The sequence below is a fragment of the Dunckerocampus dactyliophorus genome, chromosome 17 (genome assembly GCF_027744805.1).
Source record: "Dunckerocampus dactyliophorus isolate RoL2022-P2 chromosome 17, RoL_Ddac_1.1, whole genome shotgun sequence".
Lineage (NCBI taxonomy): Eukaryota > Metazoa > Chordata > Actinopteri > Syngnathiformes > Syngnathidae > Dunckerocampus > Dunckerocampus dactyliophorus.
Genome location: NC_072835.1, coordinates 17,807,897 through 17,830,367, shown reverse-complemented (window position 1 = coordinate 17,830,367; position 22,471 = coordinate 17,807,897). Strand labels below are relative to the sequence as shown.

At 40.0% G+C, this 22,471-nt stretch overlaps 1 protein-coding gene across 2 annotated transcripts in view; it reads left to right on the top strand.

The window, feature by feature from the left end:
• The window catches only part of ccbe1 (collagen and calcium binding EGF domains 1), a 50,424-nt gene extending 30,714 nt beyond the window's left edge, over positions 1 to 19,710 (top strand). Inside the window, exons 5-13 of one of the 2 annotated variants that reach the window (XM_054757486.1) lie at positions 6,631 to 6,683; positions 6,949 to 7,083; positions 7,212 to 7,305; positions 10,061 to 10,170; positions 11,965 to 12,067; positions 12,907 to 13,046; positions 15,114 to 15,149; positions 16,098 to 16,133; positions 16,870 to 19,710. In XM_054757486.1, coding sequence (XP_054613461.1) covers positions 6,631 to 6,683; positions 6,949 to 7,083; positions 7,212 to 7,305; positions 10,061 to 10,170; positions 11,965 to 12,067; positions 12,907 to 13,046; positions 15,114 to 15,149; positions 16,098 to 16,133; positions 16,870 to 17,106 — 944 coding nt within the window. In that variant the 3' untranslated portion in view covers positions 17,107 to 19,710. Of the gene's footprint in view, positions 1 to 6,630; positions 6,684 to 6,948; positions 7,084 to 7,167; positions 7,306 to 10,060; positions 10,171 to 11,964; positions 12,068 to 12,906; positions 13,047 to 15,113; positions 15,150 to 16,097; positions 16,134 to 16,869 lie in introns of both variants that reach the window. The other variant, XM_054757485.1, reaches the window with a different exon arrangement.
• Positions 19,711 to 22,471: the final 2,761 nt, after the last annotated feature.

The following is a 22,471-nucleotide window of genomic DNA, read 5'->3' as shown; positions in this document are numbered from 1 at the left end:
TTATGGGCTGTCAGCTGTGGTGGCCCAGCCTCACCAAAGATGAAAGTTCTGACTGTTCTGACGCATCAAATGATATCTGACACCAGAGGTTGCCAAGGTCGAAGGTCATATCATTCTGCTTGAATTTTTTTACTGTATTTTATCGAAAGAAAGATAAATGACAGGGCAGGATTATATTTATTTGTCTGTATTAACAGCGCCAAATTAGCTTCAAGTTTAAATGAAGTTAAGAGATGGCAGACATGTCTGAAAGTGTATTTACTTAACGCTGGTTTCTTTAAAAGCAGACTATTTGAATCAGACTTTAACAGCTTTGTTATGAAAAGACACCGCATCCTTTAAGTTGAATCACATGTTTTCGGTGCGTTTTCTGGGAATTCCGAGCACACTTAAATGCAGCAAGATGTACTTCCGCATGAAGACTTACAAAGTGAGTGGTAAGAATATCCACTTACTGTTCTTCTTTGTGTTTGTGTTTATTTAGACCACACATGCACACATAATAAAGACTTGGTTGTGATGTTTCTGAACGTCCGTGAATGCATCTCGCGGACGAAGTGTCGTTGCAACAACGAATGGACTAGAGACGTGTTTGTTTGGAGTTGGAGATACGTATGTGGTGTTGGCATTGCACTACTGTTGATGTGTTCAGGTAAGAATAAAGTTATAAAAGAGCGTTAGACGCTGTGGGGAGCTACACTGTGCCGCCGTCTGTCGTCATAACAGAGAGCCTTTGCTCGCCACAATGCGTATGCGTTAATTATGCTAAAAAATGTCACGTAATTAATGAAATAAATTAGTTACCCCCGTTAACGTGCTATTTTTGACAGCCCAGGCAAAAAGTGGACCAAGCGCACAAGCGCGCCTCTTGGAGAAACACACTCTATTGTGGGAGCGCGTTGGAATGGTTAAGAAATAGCATAATACAGGACCTTTAACTAAATCACTACATTTCCTTGTTTATATGACGGCGCGAACTCATCGGTCTTTTGCCTGCGTTCCACTTGAAGATGAACTTTCAACACACCACCGCTCGTTTAGATCTACGGTGTTGCGTCAGCCATTTGTATTCATTTGGGATATTAAAAAGATTCATTTGCAGGAACTGATTGTTTTACGATGCAGAGGAAAGGGAGTGAGAAGTGGATACAGTACCAGTGAACTTGGAGTACTTGTGGCACTTGCACAATACATAAAAAGACGAGCAGTTTTTGGTGTAAATATCAACCTCTGTAAAACAGGAGTGAGCAGTAGAGGGCTTTTTTTTGTTTTGTTTCCTTCCGCTACATGCTAATTGACTGTAAGGTTATTTTAGATTGATGCAAACATAATGCTACATTGTCTACATGATCAAGCCACTTCCTGGTTCACAGAGGATGACGTGAGACGATGAGAACGTACCTTTTTTTTCAAACAATTCTGGGATAGGGTATCAGCTCCATCCTCACTCAGACAGCGGAAAGAGAAGACCAACTTCTGTCACACAAGTCCAAAAAAAATAATCATCGGTAACCATATTTGTTTTTGTTTGTTTGAATTTAGCTAGCATGCTATAGTTCAAGAAACTGTAATATTTGCTAACAAGTAAACCTAGAAATAGCGTGCTTGAACTTTTTTCCCACTATTGTTAGTTAAAATATTTTTAAACTCTTCCACCAGCCCCCCTAAGAGAATGCTACAGTTCCATTGTCTGCGTTTTTATGTGGATTTGCACCAAAATCATTTTTGTACAAACTTGCAAGAAAATGGATGCTGTAATATTTGCGCAGTAATGCTAGCGGGCTATCCGGCCCTCACTTTCACACTTAGGTTAGCTTCTTTAGCTACAGAAAAAGGGAAAAATACAAATCGTCTCTCAGTATGACGCAGTGCAGTTCTACACCACTGTAAATCACGATGACACACTAGTGATGTGTGATACCACTGATTGTGTTTCCGATCCGATACTGAGTAAAATCCAGGCTGGTATTGGCGATCTGATACCGATACTTTGTGCAAATACTGTACACCTCATGTGTCTGCTAAACTTGAAAAAGTAGTGTATTCCAAATCATAGCATAAAGAGTACAAGACATTGGAATGTTTTATTTCTTGACCTTAAATGTGTGACTATGGTATTCTAAACAATTCAAAAGAAAATGAGTAAAAATAATGAGACCATTCAAATGAATGATTAATTATTAAGAGCTGGCATAAGAATGAAAACTTTATTCACGCACGTGCTCTTACACTTAGTAAAAGTAGTTCCCACCAAGCACATATCCTTTGGAGAAGATCTCCATCATTTCGTTACTTTCCACTGTATTCCTGTTAATGACACACGTTACCTCAAATGACTGACCAATCAAAGCTATCTACATTTTGATTTGAGAATTAATTTTAGAGCATGAAGATCTGTTATCGGAAGTATCGATATGTCAGTGTTGATCTGTCATCCATCCATCCATTTTCTATGCCTCACTAGGATTGCGGGTATGCTGGAGCCTATCCCAGCTGTCTTCGGGCGAGAGGCGGGTTACGCCCTGGATCGGTTACCAGCCAATCGCAGGGCACAGACAGACAAAGTCATTCACACTCACATTCATACCTCTGGAGAATTTAGAGCCTAAATTAACTAAAATTAATTAAAATTAAATTAATTTTTGGAATGTGGGAGGAAGCCGTAGAAAACCACTGGACAGCCGTGCACTCCAATTATTGTCATTATTCATTAAATGTTTAGTCTGACATTAATAAAGAAAAAAATCTCACATTTTAGGCGCCAAAAGCAACGTTTACAGTGTTTAATTTAAAAATGGCAACCGCTGTATTTGTGGAAATGATTCAATCACGGGCTGATTGATTGTGTAGTCTCTGTCGCACACACACATTCAGTGGGCAGGTTTCATCAGGCTGGAGTGGCGTCGTGGGGAATGTTATTGTGTGTCGCCAGCAGACATTCTAGACAAATAAAGCTTCTAGTGAGACTTCATTTGTTGCTTTAATAAGAGCGAGGAAGACGCAAGGAGAAGAAGGACCTCCCATAGTTGGAAGGTTCCTTTGTAGGATTGGGTATCGCTTAAATCTTATCCAAAATCGGTGCTTTTGAAGCGGTGCCGGTGCTTAAACGGCGCCATACAACTCTAAATATCAATTATGTCCAACAACAATGTTTTTTTTTTATATATATTCTTTGGCATATACTGTACATGATCATGTAATAAAGTGAGAACACATGACTTTGGCCCCAAGGAAGGCCAAACTATTTTTTGTTGTTGTTGTTTTTTGAAAGGAAGAAACGTGGGGTGTAGTTTTGAGTCAAAGGTGACACACAAGATACAGCAGCCTGCTGCAGGCTGTTGCAGCTTGTCACTCTCAATGTTGCCGGTCACGGCTAGGTTGCGTGAACATGCATTATCGTATCGCATTAGGATGAAGTCTTCCATCGTAGGCCAGATGTATTTAGTTTCTATTACATATAGCGTACACCATGCATTCCTACTCTAGTGTAGTCTCGTCTACGTCTTACCTGGATGCCTGATTGGCCATCTCAGATAAAGCGTACTTTGTTTTAGGTGTCTTTATTGCTTTCGGCTGCTGACCCGCCTCTCCATCAGACACATGTGGTTTTAACCTTAACACGGGTCATGTGATGACCTCCCACCCAGCTCCCCCAAGTTCAACTGAGCTCATGATAACGTGTCAAAACGGGAAAGGAACTCCAGAAGAAATCATTTCAAATCAAATAATACACATTGGAGGGAAAAATAATCTTGTCACGTTGTTTTGGATGTTTCTTAATGCCGCTTGCGCCACAAGGTGTAATGTTGCCGTGCTCCTCACGTACGAGCGTTTCCCTCAGTGGTAATTCAATAAATGATGCAGTTGAGGGAAAGTGAAAAGGAATCAGGATCTGGTTTCCTGGCCGCTCTCTCTTGTTGGTCGGGATGTTTGTTTTTACCATCGTCTTTTGGTTATTTTCCTTGGCCGGTTGTTTGCAGTCCGTGCCTTCCGTGGTCGTGGGGATTTATTGTCACATGAACTGTTGGGTCGTGCAGGAAGTCGTCCTCGTGTCAACTTTCTCAGGGTGTCCGTTTTTTGGTGTCCCCTTCCCATGCAAACGCCGCACAGAGATGCCCGACGGAGATTTGAACCCAGATCTTTCAGATCTCCTGACTGCGTGGCCAAACATGCTAACCACTCGGCCACCGTGAGCACAAACTGACAAATCATCCTGCACATTTCGTTTGAAGCCTAGCGTCGTGGAATCAGGCACTATTTAAAAACAATATGGTTCTGCAAGATTGTTACGACTTCATTTGAGTGAACTTGTCAAATTTAAAACTCTTGTGATGTAATTTTGTTCATGATTGTGAAATCCCAACTGAAAATTGGCATACTACAAACTTTTTTTGTAAAAATCCAACACTTTTCTGACCTTCTGTGGCAATTCACAGAAATAACACAAACGTAACATAACGTTTTGTAAAGCTATGAATTTTTCGTCCGATTTTCCAAAATTCCGATTGCGATCTTTGTCAACGTTATGTCGTAACGATACAACTAATCTCGTAACCACTTTTTTTGTTTTAGAAATACAACTTTGTCCCGGAAAATAATTATGAGTTCACACTTTTACAAAATCCTAACATTATCTCGTAAAATTCATTTTATTTTTTGAAAAAGTTATGAATTTATCCTTATAAAATGATATTACAGCTACGTTTTCGCGTAACACTACCGCTAGTCTCACAACTGTACGACGTTATGTTGTCAAATTCTTTTGACGTACTGTAGCTCCTGATATGGAAATAATTGCTCAGATTTTGAAGGCTGGTTGACAATTGTGACTGACGGTTTGATTTTGGATTCACTGTACCTTTTTTGCCCAACATACGGTGTGTTGTTGTTATGTTATATCCTATAATCAGTCGGGTACTCGCTTTAAAAACACAAAATGTCCACAATGGCAACATTTACAGTACATTTGAAGAGTTGCAAAATGCACTAATATTATTATCATCACTGAGGTGGTCTTGCAGCTACTGTGCTGTCCGACGGTACTGGATCGACTTACAGCACCAGCACGCAAGGCAGTGGCCCCCTGTGGTGTATTACTCTTCTGCAGCAGGGGTTTTACATTCATGTGCCTCAAGTGTGCCGACAAAAGTCCTCATCGTGTCTGGCGAGTATTTCACACGAGGGTCGGCCGGTGCCTGGTCCGCACCTTTAAGTCTGCGTAACGGGACCAAACAGTCTCGCCTGGCGTAGCAGCAGTTGCATCATATGCCGATGTCACGACGTCTCGGGACGCACGAGCACTTTTCAGCTCGGCACTTTTTAAGAAAACACCCATTAAAAATACATTGTTGCATCGCTGCGCTAAAATAACGTCTTTATGTCTTGTCGTAGACGAGCCAACGTTGTGGTTTTCGCTGTGAAGAGGATGATTTGCAGCTTTTCATCTAGTGGCTTCCTGAATAAAAAATTTTAAAAAAACAGCTGAAATAGTTTTCGTAAGGATAACCTCCAGGCGGACGGGTCAAGACACATGAATAAACAAGAGCACAGACCTCCAACAAGGCTTCACGTTTCTCAGGCGCAAAATCAATGACAATCGAATAGTGTGGAATGTAATTAATATAATCATTATGTAAAATCATTGTTCATAAACTGCTATAAAGACTTGCAATTAAATAATAATTCTAAATAAAAATAATGTCAACATAATTGTATTATTTAAATAAATTAATAACAAATAATAAAAAATACCAACAAAATAAAATAAAATCAAAAATAACATGTTGAAGGGGATTTTTCAAAAATAATTAATTCATCATTTCTACCATCTATTGTGCATAATCTCAATCACATCTGTTTTTTTTTACTTTGCATTTTATTTTTTAAAGAAATGTATTTATAAAAAATATGGATTTATATATTTTACTTTGATTTATAAAATATATATTTTACTTGTGTTCTGTTAAAATAAAATGGAGATTTTCTTTTTTCAATCGTCTTTATTTGTATGAAATGAAAGATTTTTTTTCTTTTTTTAATAAAAGCTTGTATTATTCATGTTGATTTTTTTTTAATGGTAGTAAATTCACAGCAGAAAAATGATGGTTGACTTCAGGGTAAAGTTTTGCATGTCACTCCCTCGGTGTGGAATTTTCTTGTATTTAATGCTTGACCACACAAATACCTCAACAAGTGAATAAATGAATGACATCAATCATGCTTACATGCTGGCGAGCACAACAGAAGGCCAAGCCCCCACTGGAGTAACCAGCTAATAAGAGCTGCAGGGTCATCTTAAGTATATTCTATTGCTGCAATGACTTCATTGGGTAATTTGATTTTTTTTTTTTTTATCATTTCCCGTTTGAAAGCAACACCTGGAAGTACTTTGCTGAGCATAAGCCAGGGACGAATAATAATCATAACAGTTTAGATCATAATGGAGCATTGTGAGGGAAGGGGTCCAAGAGAGCAGGAAAGGCGAGGTGTCTGACCCGCAGACAGCCCTGCGTGTTTGTGCGTAGGTCTTTTATTCATCGTACATGTCAAGAATAATGCAGCTTAAACAGAAATATTATATACAGTGTCACATTCCCTCTTACACGTGCGCTTCCGTTTAATGTTTTTCAGAAAGCAGTGCTGCCGGGGATTCAGGTTTGTGCTGGGCCAGTGTATTCCGGAAGGTAAATGATTAACATATGTGTCCATTATGCAAAATGTCACCTATCATCTAACTTTGTCATCAGAGTTAGATGATAGGGTTCGAGGTGAATTTAGCATGTCAAAACAGCTCCGGAGACACAACTATGGTAACTTCAGCGCTGCAGTGTTCAACCGAGCTTCAGGATAAGCTGGATGAACTTTACATTGTCACAGTTTACTGTCGCTCGGAGCCTCGGGTGCTCAGCTGCTTGCTAACTGTTCAAGTCAATGTTTTTCTTCTGGAAGATTATGACGTGTGTGCTGGCGCCCCCTGTGAGCAGCAGTGTACCGATCACTTCGGCCGAGTGGTGTGCACCTGTTACCCAGGCTACCGCTACCACCGCGAGCGCCACAGGAACCGCGAGAAGCCTTACTGTCTGGGTGAGCAGACAACCAGCCAATTACACAACACGTTATGGAGATAGTCTATTTTTGTACATGGATTTTTGTGATCGTTGCTGCAAGACATCGACGAATGCGCCGACGCAAACACAACAGCCTGTTCTCAGGTCTGCATCAACACGGTGGGGAGCTTCAGGTGCGAGTGTGAGACGGGCTACTTCCTGGAGGAAGATGGGCGGACATGCACCAAGGGCGAGAGAGGTCAGTGGTGTTTTTAACCAGAAAATAATGTACCGTAAGCAGCTTTGAATTTTGTAATTACAAAAATACATTTATTAATAAATCATGTTGTTTTGTGGTTGAGTACGGCCTATTATTACTGTTACGGCCTATTAAGCTAATTTTACTTTTTTTTTTGCCTAAACTAATCATTTTCAAGCATAAAAATGGCTGAATGGCCTAAAATAGGCATTCAGAATGGGCATCAAAGATGTTGTGATGATACGTAGTAGCGCCCACTCACTCGGTCTTCCTGTAATGTTCAATGAGACACACAAGCACCAGACGTGATCACCTGACCAACAGGCTCTTTTTGTAGGTTTGAATTATCTCACAACACACACAACACGGGCTACTGTTGCAGCCTAAATCACAACAAGCTAAAACTCAATTCTGAAGCCCAGACATCACTTCCTGTCCGCCCGCCATTCAGCCCCCTTGCACCGAAAAACATTTACAGCAACACACGCACATTAGTCTTATTTATGCCTTAAATAGATTATTTTCTCTTACTATCTTTACTATATTGAGGAATACAAGTGTATAGGTGACTATAGGGGTGTTATTTTATGTACAGAGGGCTCTAATAATGTAAAAAAAAACTTATTTAGAAGACCGTAACCAGGTTTTCTAACCTGTAACTACAAAAATATTTCATTTATAAATAAGAAATCCTACTTTGCGGAAGTTCACTTATCACGGTTGGGTCTGGAACCAATTAAGAGCGATAAATGGGGCATTACTGCACTAGTGGCCACTTTTTGCTGCCCCATAGACTAATGCTGTCTTTGACCACATAGTCATTTACCAACAAATATATTGCACAACACATCGGGAACACCATCAATGGTATAATAACGAGGAGGAGCAAACTGCTTAGCCAACATTTAGAACAATACGGCTAATGTAACACGCATGTGTTTCACACTAACAGCTGAGTAGCAACATTTTAAAGCGCATGCAGAGGTAGGTGAAGCTGGTGGATGCTGACCACTCATGAGCCATCCAAATGGAGCTACTGCCATCTTGTGGGGAAAGAAAACTACATCAAGAGGTTGCCTACAGCCATGGCTGTTAATGGCAATGTTCTTTGACCCAGCACTAGTTAGAAACCCTGGCGGTGATTCAGTTTGGTAGACCACTGGTTACTGGATGTTAACTCGATGTTGATTTGAGAATAATGTAACTGTAATGTAATGTAATGAATAATGTAATGTAATGTCACCACACACAGCATCGTCTGCCAGACAATGGGGCACTTTCACGCCCCCGCATACGACTGTGTGTGTCTGTGTGACGCTCTCATGCAAACAGTGACACCTGGTAGTCATTACACTTCGTCTATGTCGGAACAGTTTTGCCTCCTGAGTGTGACTTCTGACCCCTTCGACTCCTGGGTCCTTCTTTGGTTTGCCTGATGCTCTTGAGAAAAACATCACAAAGGATTTGGACAATTAATAATAATACATTTTTAAAATAGACGTCCGTGCCTGTTCCGTCGCCAGTGAGGCTGTACTGTACGTTTGCCGCTTCCTCCCAAGAGCGTCTCGTTGGTTACCAAAAACAATAGAAGCGGCGGCCTGAGGAAACGCCAGCACTTACAGGACAATCATGTGCTCCTGCTTTTTGGTTTTTGGAGAAAAAGGAGGTCCGGGCTCTGTCACTCAGCCACTAAATATATACACCCAGTCCGAGCTGGAAACAAAACCCACCTCTGTACTGCACTCGCTACATTCATTACTACTGCAGGTTCAACCAGAGAAATAAATGTTAATGACAGCGGAAAATTAAGAAATCTGGGATGTGAATTTGGGTTGCAAACATCCCCTTTGCACTCGGGTCCCTCAAAGGGCGACGGGTGACCGGCGGCGAGGTGTGGTGCAACACGTCCCAACAGCCACACAGCACTGTGCACCTGTCTGCTTACATACTTCCAAATTAAACACTGATCCATCCTTGCATCGGAACGTGTGCCACCAACACTGAGATGCACGCACCGATTTTACTGTACGGTCACACTGTCACCGCTCATTAGCAGTATTTGAGGTGTCGTTTCGTCTGTATTATTTATCATTTGTTGGATTATTTTTGGTTTTTGTCAATGTTACAATGCACATTCCCACAATTACAGTATTTCAGCTGTACAGATGCCAGGTCTGCTTCGGCAACATGTACAGTACATGCAGTGGTATCACATGTCATGCTAAGTAAGAAGGTGTTTATTTGGGGTGAGGGTGTTTATTCATTCATGTGGGCAGTTAATCGAGGCATGGTGTCTAAGAGCACTTTTGGTGAATTTGAATGAGACTCGATATACTCAAATATATGTCTTATTCATGTCTTATTTTATGTCCTATTTGACATCGAGAGGTTTCAAGAAGTTGTAATGTCATAACAAGTTTCAAATACATACACTGGTCATCTTTATTTTACTTTTTTTCTTTGTTTTCCCGGTCATGTCAAAGTCCCATGTTGCTCGGCACGCTTTAATTGGGCTCCACAGGCCAACCTTTCAAAAATTCTCATATTAGAACCTGATTGAACACATGTGAGCATGCGCGGTGGGGAACATCGTGGTCGTCTACAACCACATATTTTGTTCGCCTTTCGTCCAGAAGAAATTTTAATTGTGGATGAATCTCTTTTTTTTAAATATTTTTTTGACAGCCGCTGATTCATTCATCTTATCGCTTGTCTATCATCCTCTAAACTAAACATTTATCTGACTGACGTCCAGCACTGCATCTCTTGGGCCAATCCGACAACGTGATGAACGCGGGAACCTGCTCGGCCACGTGCGACGACTTCCAGCAGATCAAGACGACGGTGCTGCAGCTTAAACAGAAGGTACGCTCACAGGACGAATCCTGAAGCATTCCTGCAAACTCACAGACATCCTCAGCCTGGATATCTGCAGAAACCATCTGCTCCTTCGTCACACTTCTATTTTCCACACCGTCCATGCCTGGCAGCAGGAGGCACATTTTAACAGCTCCCCGGAGACGCATTACACTGCTTTATTTCCTCATTATGAAAAAATACAAATGCCTGTACGTATTTCCCTCACTGGAGCTGCTTGATGTCTTTTCTAAAGTGCGAATTGGACAGCAAATTTGCGGAAAAGTCAGCGGCGGGGTTATGTTTCCCTGTTTCCCTCCGCGTAATCGCGGTTGTCTGAATCTCAATCTGCCACGAGTGGCACTCAGCACCTCGTCCTGGATCACATGATTAATTGCTTCCAGTCGTGTGGTCCAGCAACCCCTGCTGCTGGCCTGTAGACTGTACACCCTCACTAGTCATGCTATTACTACACACGTCTCATGATATGACAATAATATTATTGTTTGTAGTGAAAAATGTATTGACCAGTATCCTCATTTAATTCCAATACTGACGCTAGCAATTGACAAAGTGCGAGGAGAACACGTCAGGGGGGGTAAAGCAGCTGGAAACCTGCTAACTAACTGTTAAAGGCAAAATGATGGATTTTTAAAAATTTGTTCCTAGAAAAAACAGGCGCGGCCCAACAGAAAACCTGAGAAAATAAGTAAAAAATGAAAAATCAGTTTCACATGTGATCTTGCAGTAGCACTGCTGCTGTACGTATGCTGAGAGTAAGTCAATATTTAGCCGATGACATAGATTATGAAAAAATTAATTCATTACAATTAAAAAGAAATGATTATATTGTCCATTCATTAATTAAATTGTGAAATAGAATCTTAAAAAGAAATGATTATATTGTCCATTCATTCATTAAATTGTGAAATGGGATCTTAAATAATAATAAAAACATTTTTTTCCACACAGGCTTGCCAAAAAGTTTGGGATTAAATTTGATAATTTTTTAAATTTGCCTTTACACAAAGTTGTTAAAAATCCTGCAATTATAAGAGTGAAAATGTCAAAGTGTCGTATATTTTTTAAGCTCTATTTTCCAGAACGTCAAAGTTGAATTGGGTTTCACAGGGAATGTCTACAACATACTGTAGTGTATGTTTCCATACCTGATGCTTGGCACAATTCATGGGGCTCAAGCCTCAACTCTTGAAACTGTAATTCACCAACTTTCCACTAGGTAGAGCAGTACACTCTACTTGCATTGCGTTAATTCACTTATGCAGTGGAGCGTAGGAGAAAATCCAGAAGACGGCCTGGTGGTATACGTGCATGGTGGTCATCTCCAACCGTGCATTCATGCTTATCTGTACAAGCGCGTGATTTGTGCATGTGTACCTAACGGAGCGTCCATTGAGTATTTCTAAGGAGACTCATAGCAGTTTTTTAATGCATTCACACCCCCGCCAGGTTCAAGTATTCATGTCAAGGTCAGAGGTTGTAGTTGAGCATGATGCTGACAGCACACCTCGCCTCAGACGCTGATTTGTGTCCCTCTGGAATCACACTTGACGTGACATAGAGATCAGAGATAACAGCTTTTTTCATGAGGATGCTGCTTAGCATGCAGAGCGCTTCTAACGCAGCACAACACCCACGCCTGCCCTAACCTCACTTGTCTGGGTTACAGTTGACCTGCTGCACATGCAAGATCAGCTTTCATATCTGACTGCAAAAAAGGCTCAAAGGAATAAGACTTATTCGAAATATTCATTTCTGGGTTATTTCTACCTTTTTTTCAAGATGCTGTCCAGCAGTGGTGATGTTCCTGAGCAGAGGACCAATGATAAAATTCCAGTGTCCCCGGTTTTTTTGACAGGGCCCCCGGGCCTTCCTGGTCCTCCAGGTAAGCTCCAGTTTGGAACCATTAAACTCAAACTTTGAATAATGCACTGTAATCCTTAAGCAACCGTAACAAAACAGCCCAGACGAGAACTGATGTATACTCTGATAAAGACTTCATCTAGACTTCCTTTTAGTCGGAACTTTGACAATGTTGACATATAAACAGGTAGTAAAATACACTTCCCAGACACTTATTTCTTTTTTTATGAATTTATGAAGCTAAATGAGTGAATAAAAAAACAGAAAAGGCTACACACTGCTGCACAGTACAACTAATAAATGAGTGCAGCTCTTGTCTTGGATCTTATTACCAGAATGACCTGAATATAAGACGCTATTTTTTCCCCCAGAAAAAGTCAGGTCTTCTTCTATTTCTACATGCACACCAACAGGTGGCACTAAAACAACTTCTTCAGCGCTTTTCTTCCTGTCACTCACACACACCAGTGACCTAGATGAGAGATGCAGCCGCATCAGGAAGAAGCTGTCTCCAGGGTTGGACAAGGCATTACGCAACAAAGGAGGAGTTGTGGTGCAAATTTTAAGATGAATTGGTTTTGTCTTCTACAATCTTCGGGTCAATATGGTAAATTGTGATTGCAGTTGTACCTAATTTTGTGGCCGTAAAGGGCCTTTTGAATGTTTTGGAGTGGTTACAAACGCTAGAAAAGAAAGCTGTAGGTAGAATAGATCAACAAAAGAGTCAGTATTGCGTAACTAGAGTGTCATGTTTCACACCTTAATTCATCATTGGCTTGAAAGAACTTGTCCCACGGCGCATCCATTGAAATGGCTGATCAGCTGCTTTGTCGACTTTAACTTGCATCTGCGTTGTCTTAGGTACTCCAGGACCAGAGGGACCGCCGGGTCTTACAGGACTGTTGGGGCCCACAGGCCCTCCTGGACCAAGGGGCTTGATGGGTCCCATGGGCCCCACACCAGACTTGTCCCACATCAAACGAGGCCCCCGTGGACCTGTGGTCAGTTGATATGCACTTTCTATTTCCTGCTTTGATAGATGACAGGTGCGATCAAACCGCATGACTCAATTGGTGGAGCTATGGAGGGTTCATTTCTATCAGAATGCGCACCTTTCGCAACAAAGGGTTAATCCATTGACAACTGGAGTGGTTTTCTTTGGCCTGGTTGTGTTTTTAACGCACAACCTCCTCCTTGCCTGTGAGCGCCAACCTTTCATGTTGATGAGTGGGATGGAAACCAAGAATGTGCGAGATGCGGTCCTCAGTTGCCATATTGATGAATGACACTATCAACACCTGCAATCAGACCGGCGAGCAGCGTCGCTGTGCCAAACCCGCAAAGGCCTTCGAGTCACAGTCGGAGGTTTTAATTACCGTAGGTTGAACCGTGAGCTCGCTGGTTCGTCTCCTACAACCTCTTAATCCTCATTAGAGGCTCCGATCAGCGGGTCACACGTGTTGATCAGAAATACTGGCTCGAGTCCACACACACTTCCTCTTACTTTTGAAACGATTTTGAAGTGATGATTGGCTCGGGATCACAAGTTCATTTTGTAGAAGGGGGCTTGTTTTCAAAGATGATTCCACTTCCAGGTTTTCTAAGGAACTACATTTGTTCTTCTGGAAAGTTCAGTGGAAGACGGGCTTGGTGGAAACATTTCAAATATTAACATTTTCTCCTAATGTTTCCCATTGAGGGAAACGTCCAAAATGACGCCTGATTTCTCAGTGAAGAGAACTGGAATTTGCTTCAGATGTCCCAATAAGGGAAATGATACTCGGAAATCCTCGAAAATGCATTTAAACTCATGTGAAATCGACTTAAGTTACGTGGAGCCTTTGAACGCAACACTTCATGGCTCATAATAACAAGTGTGATTCAAATGCTCCGCTACTCTTAAAGAGACTCGAGTTAGGCAAAGAGATTTTCAGACGTGTGGCCTCTTTTAGCTTAATTGAAATGTTCACTTCATTTGGAGCGAGTAATACTTACAACTGTTTATAAATGAGCCTTGTCATTGATCTTTCATAAAATACAGTTTAAAAAATGGGCAAATTTACATATACAGTACTGTACAGTTTGTGCAAATGATTAATCATGATTAATTAACTTGAAAACTGTGATTAATTTGATTACGGTTTGTAATCATTTGACAGCCCAAGTGAAAACTCTGTGTTGACAAAAGGCCAATACAGTGTTTGCTCGTTTATCGCGGGGGGGTGGGTTCCCAAAATAGCCCGCAATAAGTGAAATCCGCGAAGTAGCCAACTATATTCTTTTTACAATGATGATATATGTTTTAAGGCTGTAAAACACCTCACCAAACACTTTATACACTTTTCTCAGACAGGCAAACATATTCTCAAAACATATTCCTCCTGTCGTCGTATTTTCCTCACACGGTTAGCTTCACCTGTTTCTTCTATTGTTTACAGTATTGGCGGTTAGCAAGCAGCTCACACCGTTAGCTTGTTTGGTAGCCCTGACCACAACAGGAGACGGCACGAAGGAGATTGATTGACAATGGTCTACAGCCAATCAGGACGTGGAAGACAGTGGGCGGTGCAGACAGGAGAGAGAGAGCAAAGAGACACCACCGCCACAGCAAAGAACTGCAACACTCAACTTCCCGCAATGCAGTTCTTCTTAAAGGGCCAGGCTCGTTCCGTAACAGCCTTCATATGCTGTAAAAACAAAAACACCCCACTAAAATTGCACTAAAAAAATCAGCGAAACAGCGAGTCTGCGAAGTGAACCTCGATGGAGCGGGGCAACACTGTACATGCAACATAGCAAAACATGTTTTTCCTACACCTGGATGTAGTATGTGAAAAGAGTATTAGCCCTCTGTTGATTGCTGCTCGCGTTGCTTTTAAGACTTCATTGATATGGACGTTATGTTGATCAAATTCTACACCATCTGCAAAATAGACAATTTTACTCGCAAGACATTTCATTGGCATGGAAACGAGCTAGCGGTGTAGAAATCCCACGTAACATCTTTGATCAACACAATTTCAAAAAGTAAGCTTGAGCAAATATGAGCTGTTGTCTTTATTCAACAGGGGCCTCCTGGAGCACCGGGAAAAGACGGACGCAAGGTGAGGTCTGATTACATGTGGAAATGAATGTTCAACTAGTAGTTGACATAGCAGAGGTCAGAGTCAGAATATGTGATGCTGCACGGGCGGATCAGCTGCAAGTCACCACATGTTGACAATCTAAGTTGCTAAATCGGATTTAGGGATTGCAAAAATCATTGTGGAAGGTATCTGTGACATTTTCAAGTGCAAACACGTTTCTTCCCTGAGAAAACCAGCCAAGGAAGCTCCAGCAAATGCCCGATGCAGGTACATGTGCCCTGCAGTCTTTCCTACAAGCCCCGTGTTTGTGTGGATAGATCGGAGAGTGATGCTAATCTGTCTGTCCCAGTAACAAATCCAAACCATCTGCCAAAACACTCACAGCCCCCGACGTGACCCTCTGCGAGTCCACCGAAGCGCCGCGTCGCTCGGGCGGACCAGCGCTACCGTAGATCAACAGTAATTCCTCACGGTGGAGCTAACACGCGGAGTGTATGTTTAATATATAAACATACACTCAGCAGACTCTTCATTAGGTACACCTACATAGTCCAGTGGCTCTCAATTTGTTTCTGTCATGCCCACCTCTAGGGGACGGACATTTTTTTCAGGCCCCCCCCCGATTTGAAATGCCATTGAGAACCTGTTGTATTTATTTGTTTATCTAGCAATCCACTGTATGAGTTACTGACACCTAATAATTTAGGCATGAATAAAAGACGCTAACATACCTGCCGACCTTGAAGAAATGTAAGTATAGTATACAGTAGTATATAGTATATTGGCCCCTGCCCCTCACGCCCCCCACTGACACCCACCCACACCCATCCAACAATATGAGAAGCACTGTCGTAGTCAACTCAAAAGGCTTGTGTAAAAATGGCTTTACTAAAGATAATAGATTGGACTGTAGCTATTATTTCATAGCCCATTCATTTTTATCATTTTACCTTTTTTGCCTGCTAGGGTGACCGAGGAGCTCCCGGGCTTGTTGGACCTCCAGTAAGTCAATTTGAAATATGTGTAACCAAAACACGAAAGACATTGCATTGCCTTCGAGGACATGCAGCCAGAAGCATCACAAGAAGAAGACAAAACTCCCCTTTCCATTTCTTTCTTGTAAAATGCAACTCAAAATGTTTGGGCATTTTTGTGAAATGAAGAATTACTAATGGCAAGCCGTATTAAAAAAAAGTAATGTTATAGAAAGATAGATAGATCAATAGAGTATCTATCTATTTATGTATAGATCAATAAAGTATCTTTCTATAACATTACTTTTTTAAAAACATAAGGCTTACCATTTTCTCCCCATAATATTATGACTTCTGATAGAACGATGGCTTTTTTGTCTTAAAAATGTCCCACAAATGAATGGCTTTTAACACAAATCTCCAACTTTGTGTTGTCACATTTTATTATTGCAGTGTTCAACTTATTTTTACACTTGTATAACAGTTCATTGAGTTAATCATGAATGCACATTTTTTTAAATGTTAAGGTGGTAACAGTTTGACCCAGGAAGGGACTTTCTATGTTTAGTTCCTATGGGAAGAATTATTTTGAAATTTGACAAAAACTGGCAGTCCTGGAACGGATTCTGTTCGATGTTGATCAGGAATTATTATCAAAATGAAGACAAAATGTAAAATTAGGGAAGCATGCAGTTAAAGGTTTCTCATGCTTTCCAATGGGAAAAGGTCTGAAAATGTTTGACTTTGTGGTTCTCGACCTCCAGGGCCCTCCAGGCTCCTTCGACTTCCTGCTCCTGCTCATGGCCGACATCCGCAACGACATAGCCGACCTGCAGAGCAAAGTGTACGGCCGGGCCCTCCTCTACCCGGGGGAGGAGCCTCCTGGTGGCTGGAGGGATAGCCAGGATGTGGGCTCGGGCGAGGACTACAAAGAGCCACTGCCGCCGCATGCCAAGAGAAACCGGAAGAGGAAACCTACGCGGAGAGACTGGAACGACTGAGGGAGGTCCATTTTGAAATAATGAATGTGAGGTGTAAATATTGACTTATTATTATTATTATTATTTAACAATTTTGAACAGCCATTCCATCACAGATGTTTATTTTTCTATGATATCCATATTTTTTAACAAAAGTATTTTGCGGACGTCCACTTCCTTGCCAGCACATTAAAACAAAAACATGAATCCTAACTTTAGTTTATGAATATTATTTGCACTTTATCACAACATGTGGTCCTACTCAGAATATGCGAGAAATGTTGTGATGCGCCGTTGCCGCGGCAGCAGAGGAAGATAAACTAAATGGCAAATTGTTATTACTGACGTGGTCCCGCTCATCCATACTCAGCTGAGGCCTGAAGGCTTGTTGACATACTTTGCCGCACGGGTCGAGGTGTTGTAAATCCTGGCGTGATAACACACGTGTTAATGGTTTATGCACTTAAATGTCTGAACAGGAACACACGCCAGCACAAACGATAACAACATGACTCATGCCCCGATAGTTGTTCACCATGAGGACCCTGTAATGTATTGTGAAATGCTACTTATCCTAAATGCTGAAGGGCAAGGAACCATATTTGGTCCCTTTTAATTGGTGTTCATTGTAGTGAGAATAAAGTGTGATTTCTGAAATGATACTCAATAGACCTTCAATCATGTGATATTTCTACTTTTTTTCACATCTGCACTCACCTAATATGCCAACTTTTTTCTTGAGAAATGGCGATTTTACTTTTACTTTTCATAATATTACGTCTTTTTCTCGTGAAAAGGTGACTATTCCAATGGCTTTCGGACTTTTTGGGGGGGGGAAATTACAAGTTCTTCTCTTAAATTGAAGATTTTCTTGGAAGAATACAATCACGTAAAAATCCTAACCTTTTCTCTCGTAACACTAGCAGTCTTGCGTCTTCAAATTCCAACTTTATTTTGATCAAATTAAGCTTCTTTTTTTTTTTTTAATCGTCATACTCCAACTATTCATGTAACGCTCGTTTTCCTTGTGAAGTTCCAACTTTGCTCTTGGAAAACTGATGCTTTTTCCGTCATTTTCTCATAATACTTCCACTGGTCTCGTAACATTATTACCTTTATCTCGTAAAAATACAACTTTTCTCGTAAAATGACAATTTATTCTTGTATAAGTCTGACTCTACTCGAGCAAAATGACTTTTGTTTCAATGCAACGGTTCTTGTAACAATTTTTTTTCATTAAGATAGTTTTTTTCCCCTCAAAATACTACCAACATTATTACCTTTCCATCCATCCATCCATCCATCTTCTTTGCCGCTTATCCTCAGTAGGGTCGCGGGTATGCTGGAGCCTATCCCAGCTGACTTTCATTCATAAAAATGCAATTTTTTTTGTAAAATTCTAATTTTTTTCCTGATAAAATGAAGACTTTTTTTTACTGTAACACTGCTACTCAGATAACATGACATCTTCCATCCATCGATTTTCTATGCCGCTTATCCAGTATTTAAAGAAGGGTTTAAAAAAGGGTAATCATACTGTGGCTGTTTGATGGTTGTCCACTAGAGGGAGACATTGACACAGTCATAAATCCAAAGTGTGTCCTGCACGTGGGGGAAACCTTTGGACATACAGTATATACTGTTTATACATATAATTCGGTATATACCGAACCTCTTATATAGTATATGTGTCCAGTACTGACCTGGTTAAAGCTTGACTTATCTTGAAGAGGCAGGCTGGGCCTCTTCAGTGCAAAAATTTGGGCTTCCAGCTGAGTTTTCAGCCTGGTAGCTTTTTTTCCAAGTCATAAAACGTTGTTGTTTGACCGTCTTCGTTGACCTCGCTCGTTCCATGTCTTTGTTTGGACCAAGAAAACTTCAAGTTATAATCTCGGGAGCCGTACCTACCTACTTCATGTCATTTTTGTTTTCTCGAATAACACAAGGAGACGCCGTAAAAAGTGCAAAGTGGCCCCTTGGTGCCGTGCATCGGTTCTGACTTTATCCTCCGGAGTAGAAAAACACGACTGTCATAGACATACTGAATGAGTATTTAAGTATACTTTGTGGAGTGGAAGCTTTAAAACCACAGTCTGTTAACAATTTGTTCATATATTTACAGTTGTTCCCCTTGGGAAATAACGGAAATAGAAATAATCTGTTTCAGTGTCAAAGCATCCCCCAAAAAAACTTATTAACTGTACAAATACATTTTTAAGACATGTAGTTCAAGTGTAAAAAGAAGTTAAACAGTTAAGAGTTTTTTTGGAGTTGTTTTTTATTGGCCAATTTTGCGGTTCATTTGTAGCTGGTGCACATATGCTCCTGTTTTTTTGTTTTGTTTTGTTTTGTTTTTTTGTACAAAGTAACAGTAAAAATGTGACTATCGTATCAAATCCAATTTTTTTTTTAATCGTAACAATCTGGCTTTATTGTTGTAATAACACTTTTAGGAATATTATACATTAGGAATATTCACGTAACTCTTTTCCTCACAAAATACACCTTTAATGCATAAAATTAACATTTTATCCTTGTAAAATTCTGACTTTTGTCACAATGGGACTATTCTCTGAACATCACAGCTTTTTTTCTCACTAACAGAAAAAGAGTTATATAATATATTGTGTTACATCCTATAAATAAATATATAAATATTACATATTATATAATATATATATTGTATATGTGTAATATCAAGTATCACATCTATAATTATATATTATATCATATAAATATATTATTTTATATTATATAAAAAATATTTGTAAAAAAAGTTATGTAATCAAAATAGTTTTTCTCATAATATTTGGACTATTTTTGTAAAATTAACACTTTCTCTTAATACAACTGTTGTCTGAACAATTTTATTCTTGCCAAATTAAAGTCTTTTCTCATAGGCTCTTCCTACGACGTTGTTTTGTAAAAGTACAACTTTATCACTGAAAAAATTACAGTTCTGTTCAAAATATTCTCTCCATCTATGTCAAAGTTAGTTTTTATGTTATTTGTGATTTGTTGTTTTCTTACGTTATATGTTCCAAAGAAAGCAAAAGTCACCATTGGAAAAAAAAAAAAAAGCAAAAAAACATCACCTATTTTTACTTTAAAGGCCACACTGTGTTGCCACGTGGTACTCAAATACCAGAATAAAGTTATAATGTAACATTTGTGCATACAAACATGCTTACATCAGTTAAATCAGATTAATTTACTGCTGCTCTGGCAACTACATTACAGTAGCCGGTGCATGGCGTTATGCTGGAAATACGCAATAGCCCTCTGTCACCACTAGGGGGCAATGACTACGCACTACAAATGACTGTGCCGGCACTCGTCGCACACAGGCAATCTAAACTACTCACACATAAACTGTATACTTATATTGTTTTATCACCTTTATATGGAATTAAAACAGCGTTCGAGTAAAGAAGTAATACGTTGTTACACTACTTCCAGTTCAATCAAAGGTGAGCATTCTTATCTTTACAAAGGCAAAAATGTATTTTCAATATTTGCACTGTATTGTGTCCAACCTGTTGCATGCTGGGAAAATTCCAAAGTTCGTCTGTTTAACAATCAATGCAGAGGTCAAGATCAGGCAGTCTTGAGAGATATGTGTGTGCATTTTCAGACACAAAATATTTAAAACAATTCAAATGCACTTTTACAGACATAAAAGTGTATTTGTTAAGGGAAATGGAATGCGGCCGCATCACTTCACAACACAACACAACAATACATTCCAGTCATTTCTGGTTATTTATTTATTTATTGTTCAAGGCGGTGGTTATCATTAATAACAGGCGATTGTATAGATTGCATGACACATTGATATTGACTTTGTGGCTTATTGAAAGTTGTTTATTTCTGTTAGGCAAGGTGGCGATTATCATAAAGAACTGCTGGGAGGCGTAATCGCATAATAATAAGACTTCCACGTGTTTTGACTTTGTGACTTACTTTGAGTCTTGTTACACAAGATGGCGGTTATCCTTAATGACATTAATGAGTCGTCCTGGTTTCTACTCATATTAAATAAAGATGACGGTTATTACTAGTAGCTGGCGGGGGGAGTGATCGTTCTACTTTTCAAGCCAATGTTCTTTGACTTTGTGGATTATTAAAGTTGTACTGTTTGTTACTAACACTAATGGGGATCAAATGCTTATTTTCTCCACCACCATAGAAGGTGACATGATGAGGGAAGCGATTGTGCAACAAGCTTACTTTTCACGCCCATGTTTTTTGACTTTGTGAGTTATTTTAAGTCGTGTTTATTTCTAACAGTAACAAGGATGAAATGTGTATTTTCCCCACTATAATGCAAGGTGATGTTATCATTAATTACTGGTGGGCGGAGTAATTATACAACACCCCTTCTTTTCAAGCCAATGTTTTATGACTTTGTGGATTATTTCAAGATGCTCTGGTTATTTTTAAGGGTAACGGGGATCAAATACTTATTTTCCCCAATACTACGCAAGGCGACGGTTATCATTAATAACTGGTGGGGGGAGCGATTAAATGACAAACCTACTTTTCATGACCATTTTTCTTTGACTTAGTGTATTATTTCAAGTCGTCCTCTTTTCTAACAGAATCGGCGATGAAAATGTGTATTTTCCCCACTGCTATGCAAGGTGACGTTACCGTTAACAACTGGTGGGAGGAAAGACTATATGACACACCTACTTTTTACGCCTATGTTCTTTGACTTTGTGGATTATTTCAAGTTGTTCTGGTTATTTCTAACAGTAACGTACATCCAATGTGTATTTTCCCCACTATAATGCAAGGTGATCATCCTCATCCTTAATTATCCTTAACAACTGGTCGAGAAAGCAATTATACGACACCTACTTTTTACGGCCATCTTCTTTGATTGTAGATTATTTTAAGTTGTTCTGGTTATTTAACAGCAATGGAGATTATATGTGTATTTTCCCCACTACTATGCAGGGTGGCATTATCATTAATAATTGGTGGGGGGGAGTGATTATATGACACGGCTACCTTTTACGGCCCTGTTCTTTGATTATGTGGATTATTTCAAGTTCTTCTGGTTATTTCTAACAGTAACAGGGATCAAATGTATATTTTCCCCACTACTACGCAAGGTGACATTATCATTAAAATCGTACTTTTCTGCCCATGTTCTTTAGCTTTGTGAATTATTTCAAGGGGTTATTTATACCGTGCAAGGTGATGGTCACCGTTAATAAGTAACGAGAGGAGCGATCACATGAAACAACATGTCTTTTGGGGACTATTTCGAGTTGAATTCAGCACTTTTCTAACTACTAACAAACAACACAAACCAACCAAGAGATAGAAGTGAAACAATACCTCTAGGCCACCGTACAAACATGATGTCACTGTTTAC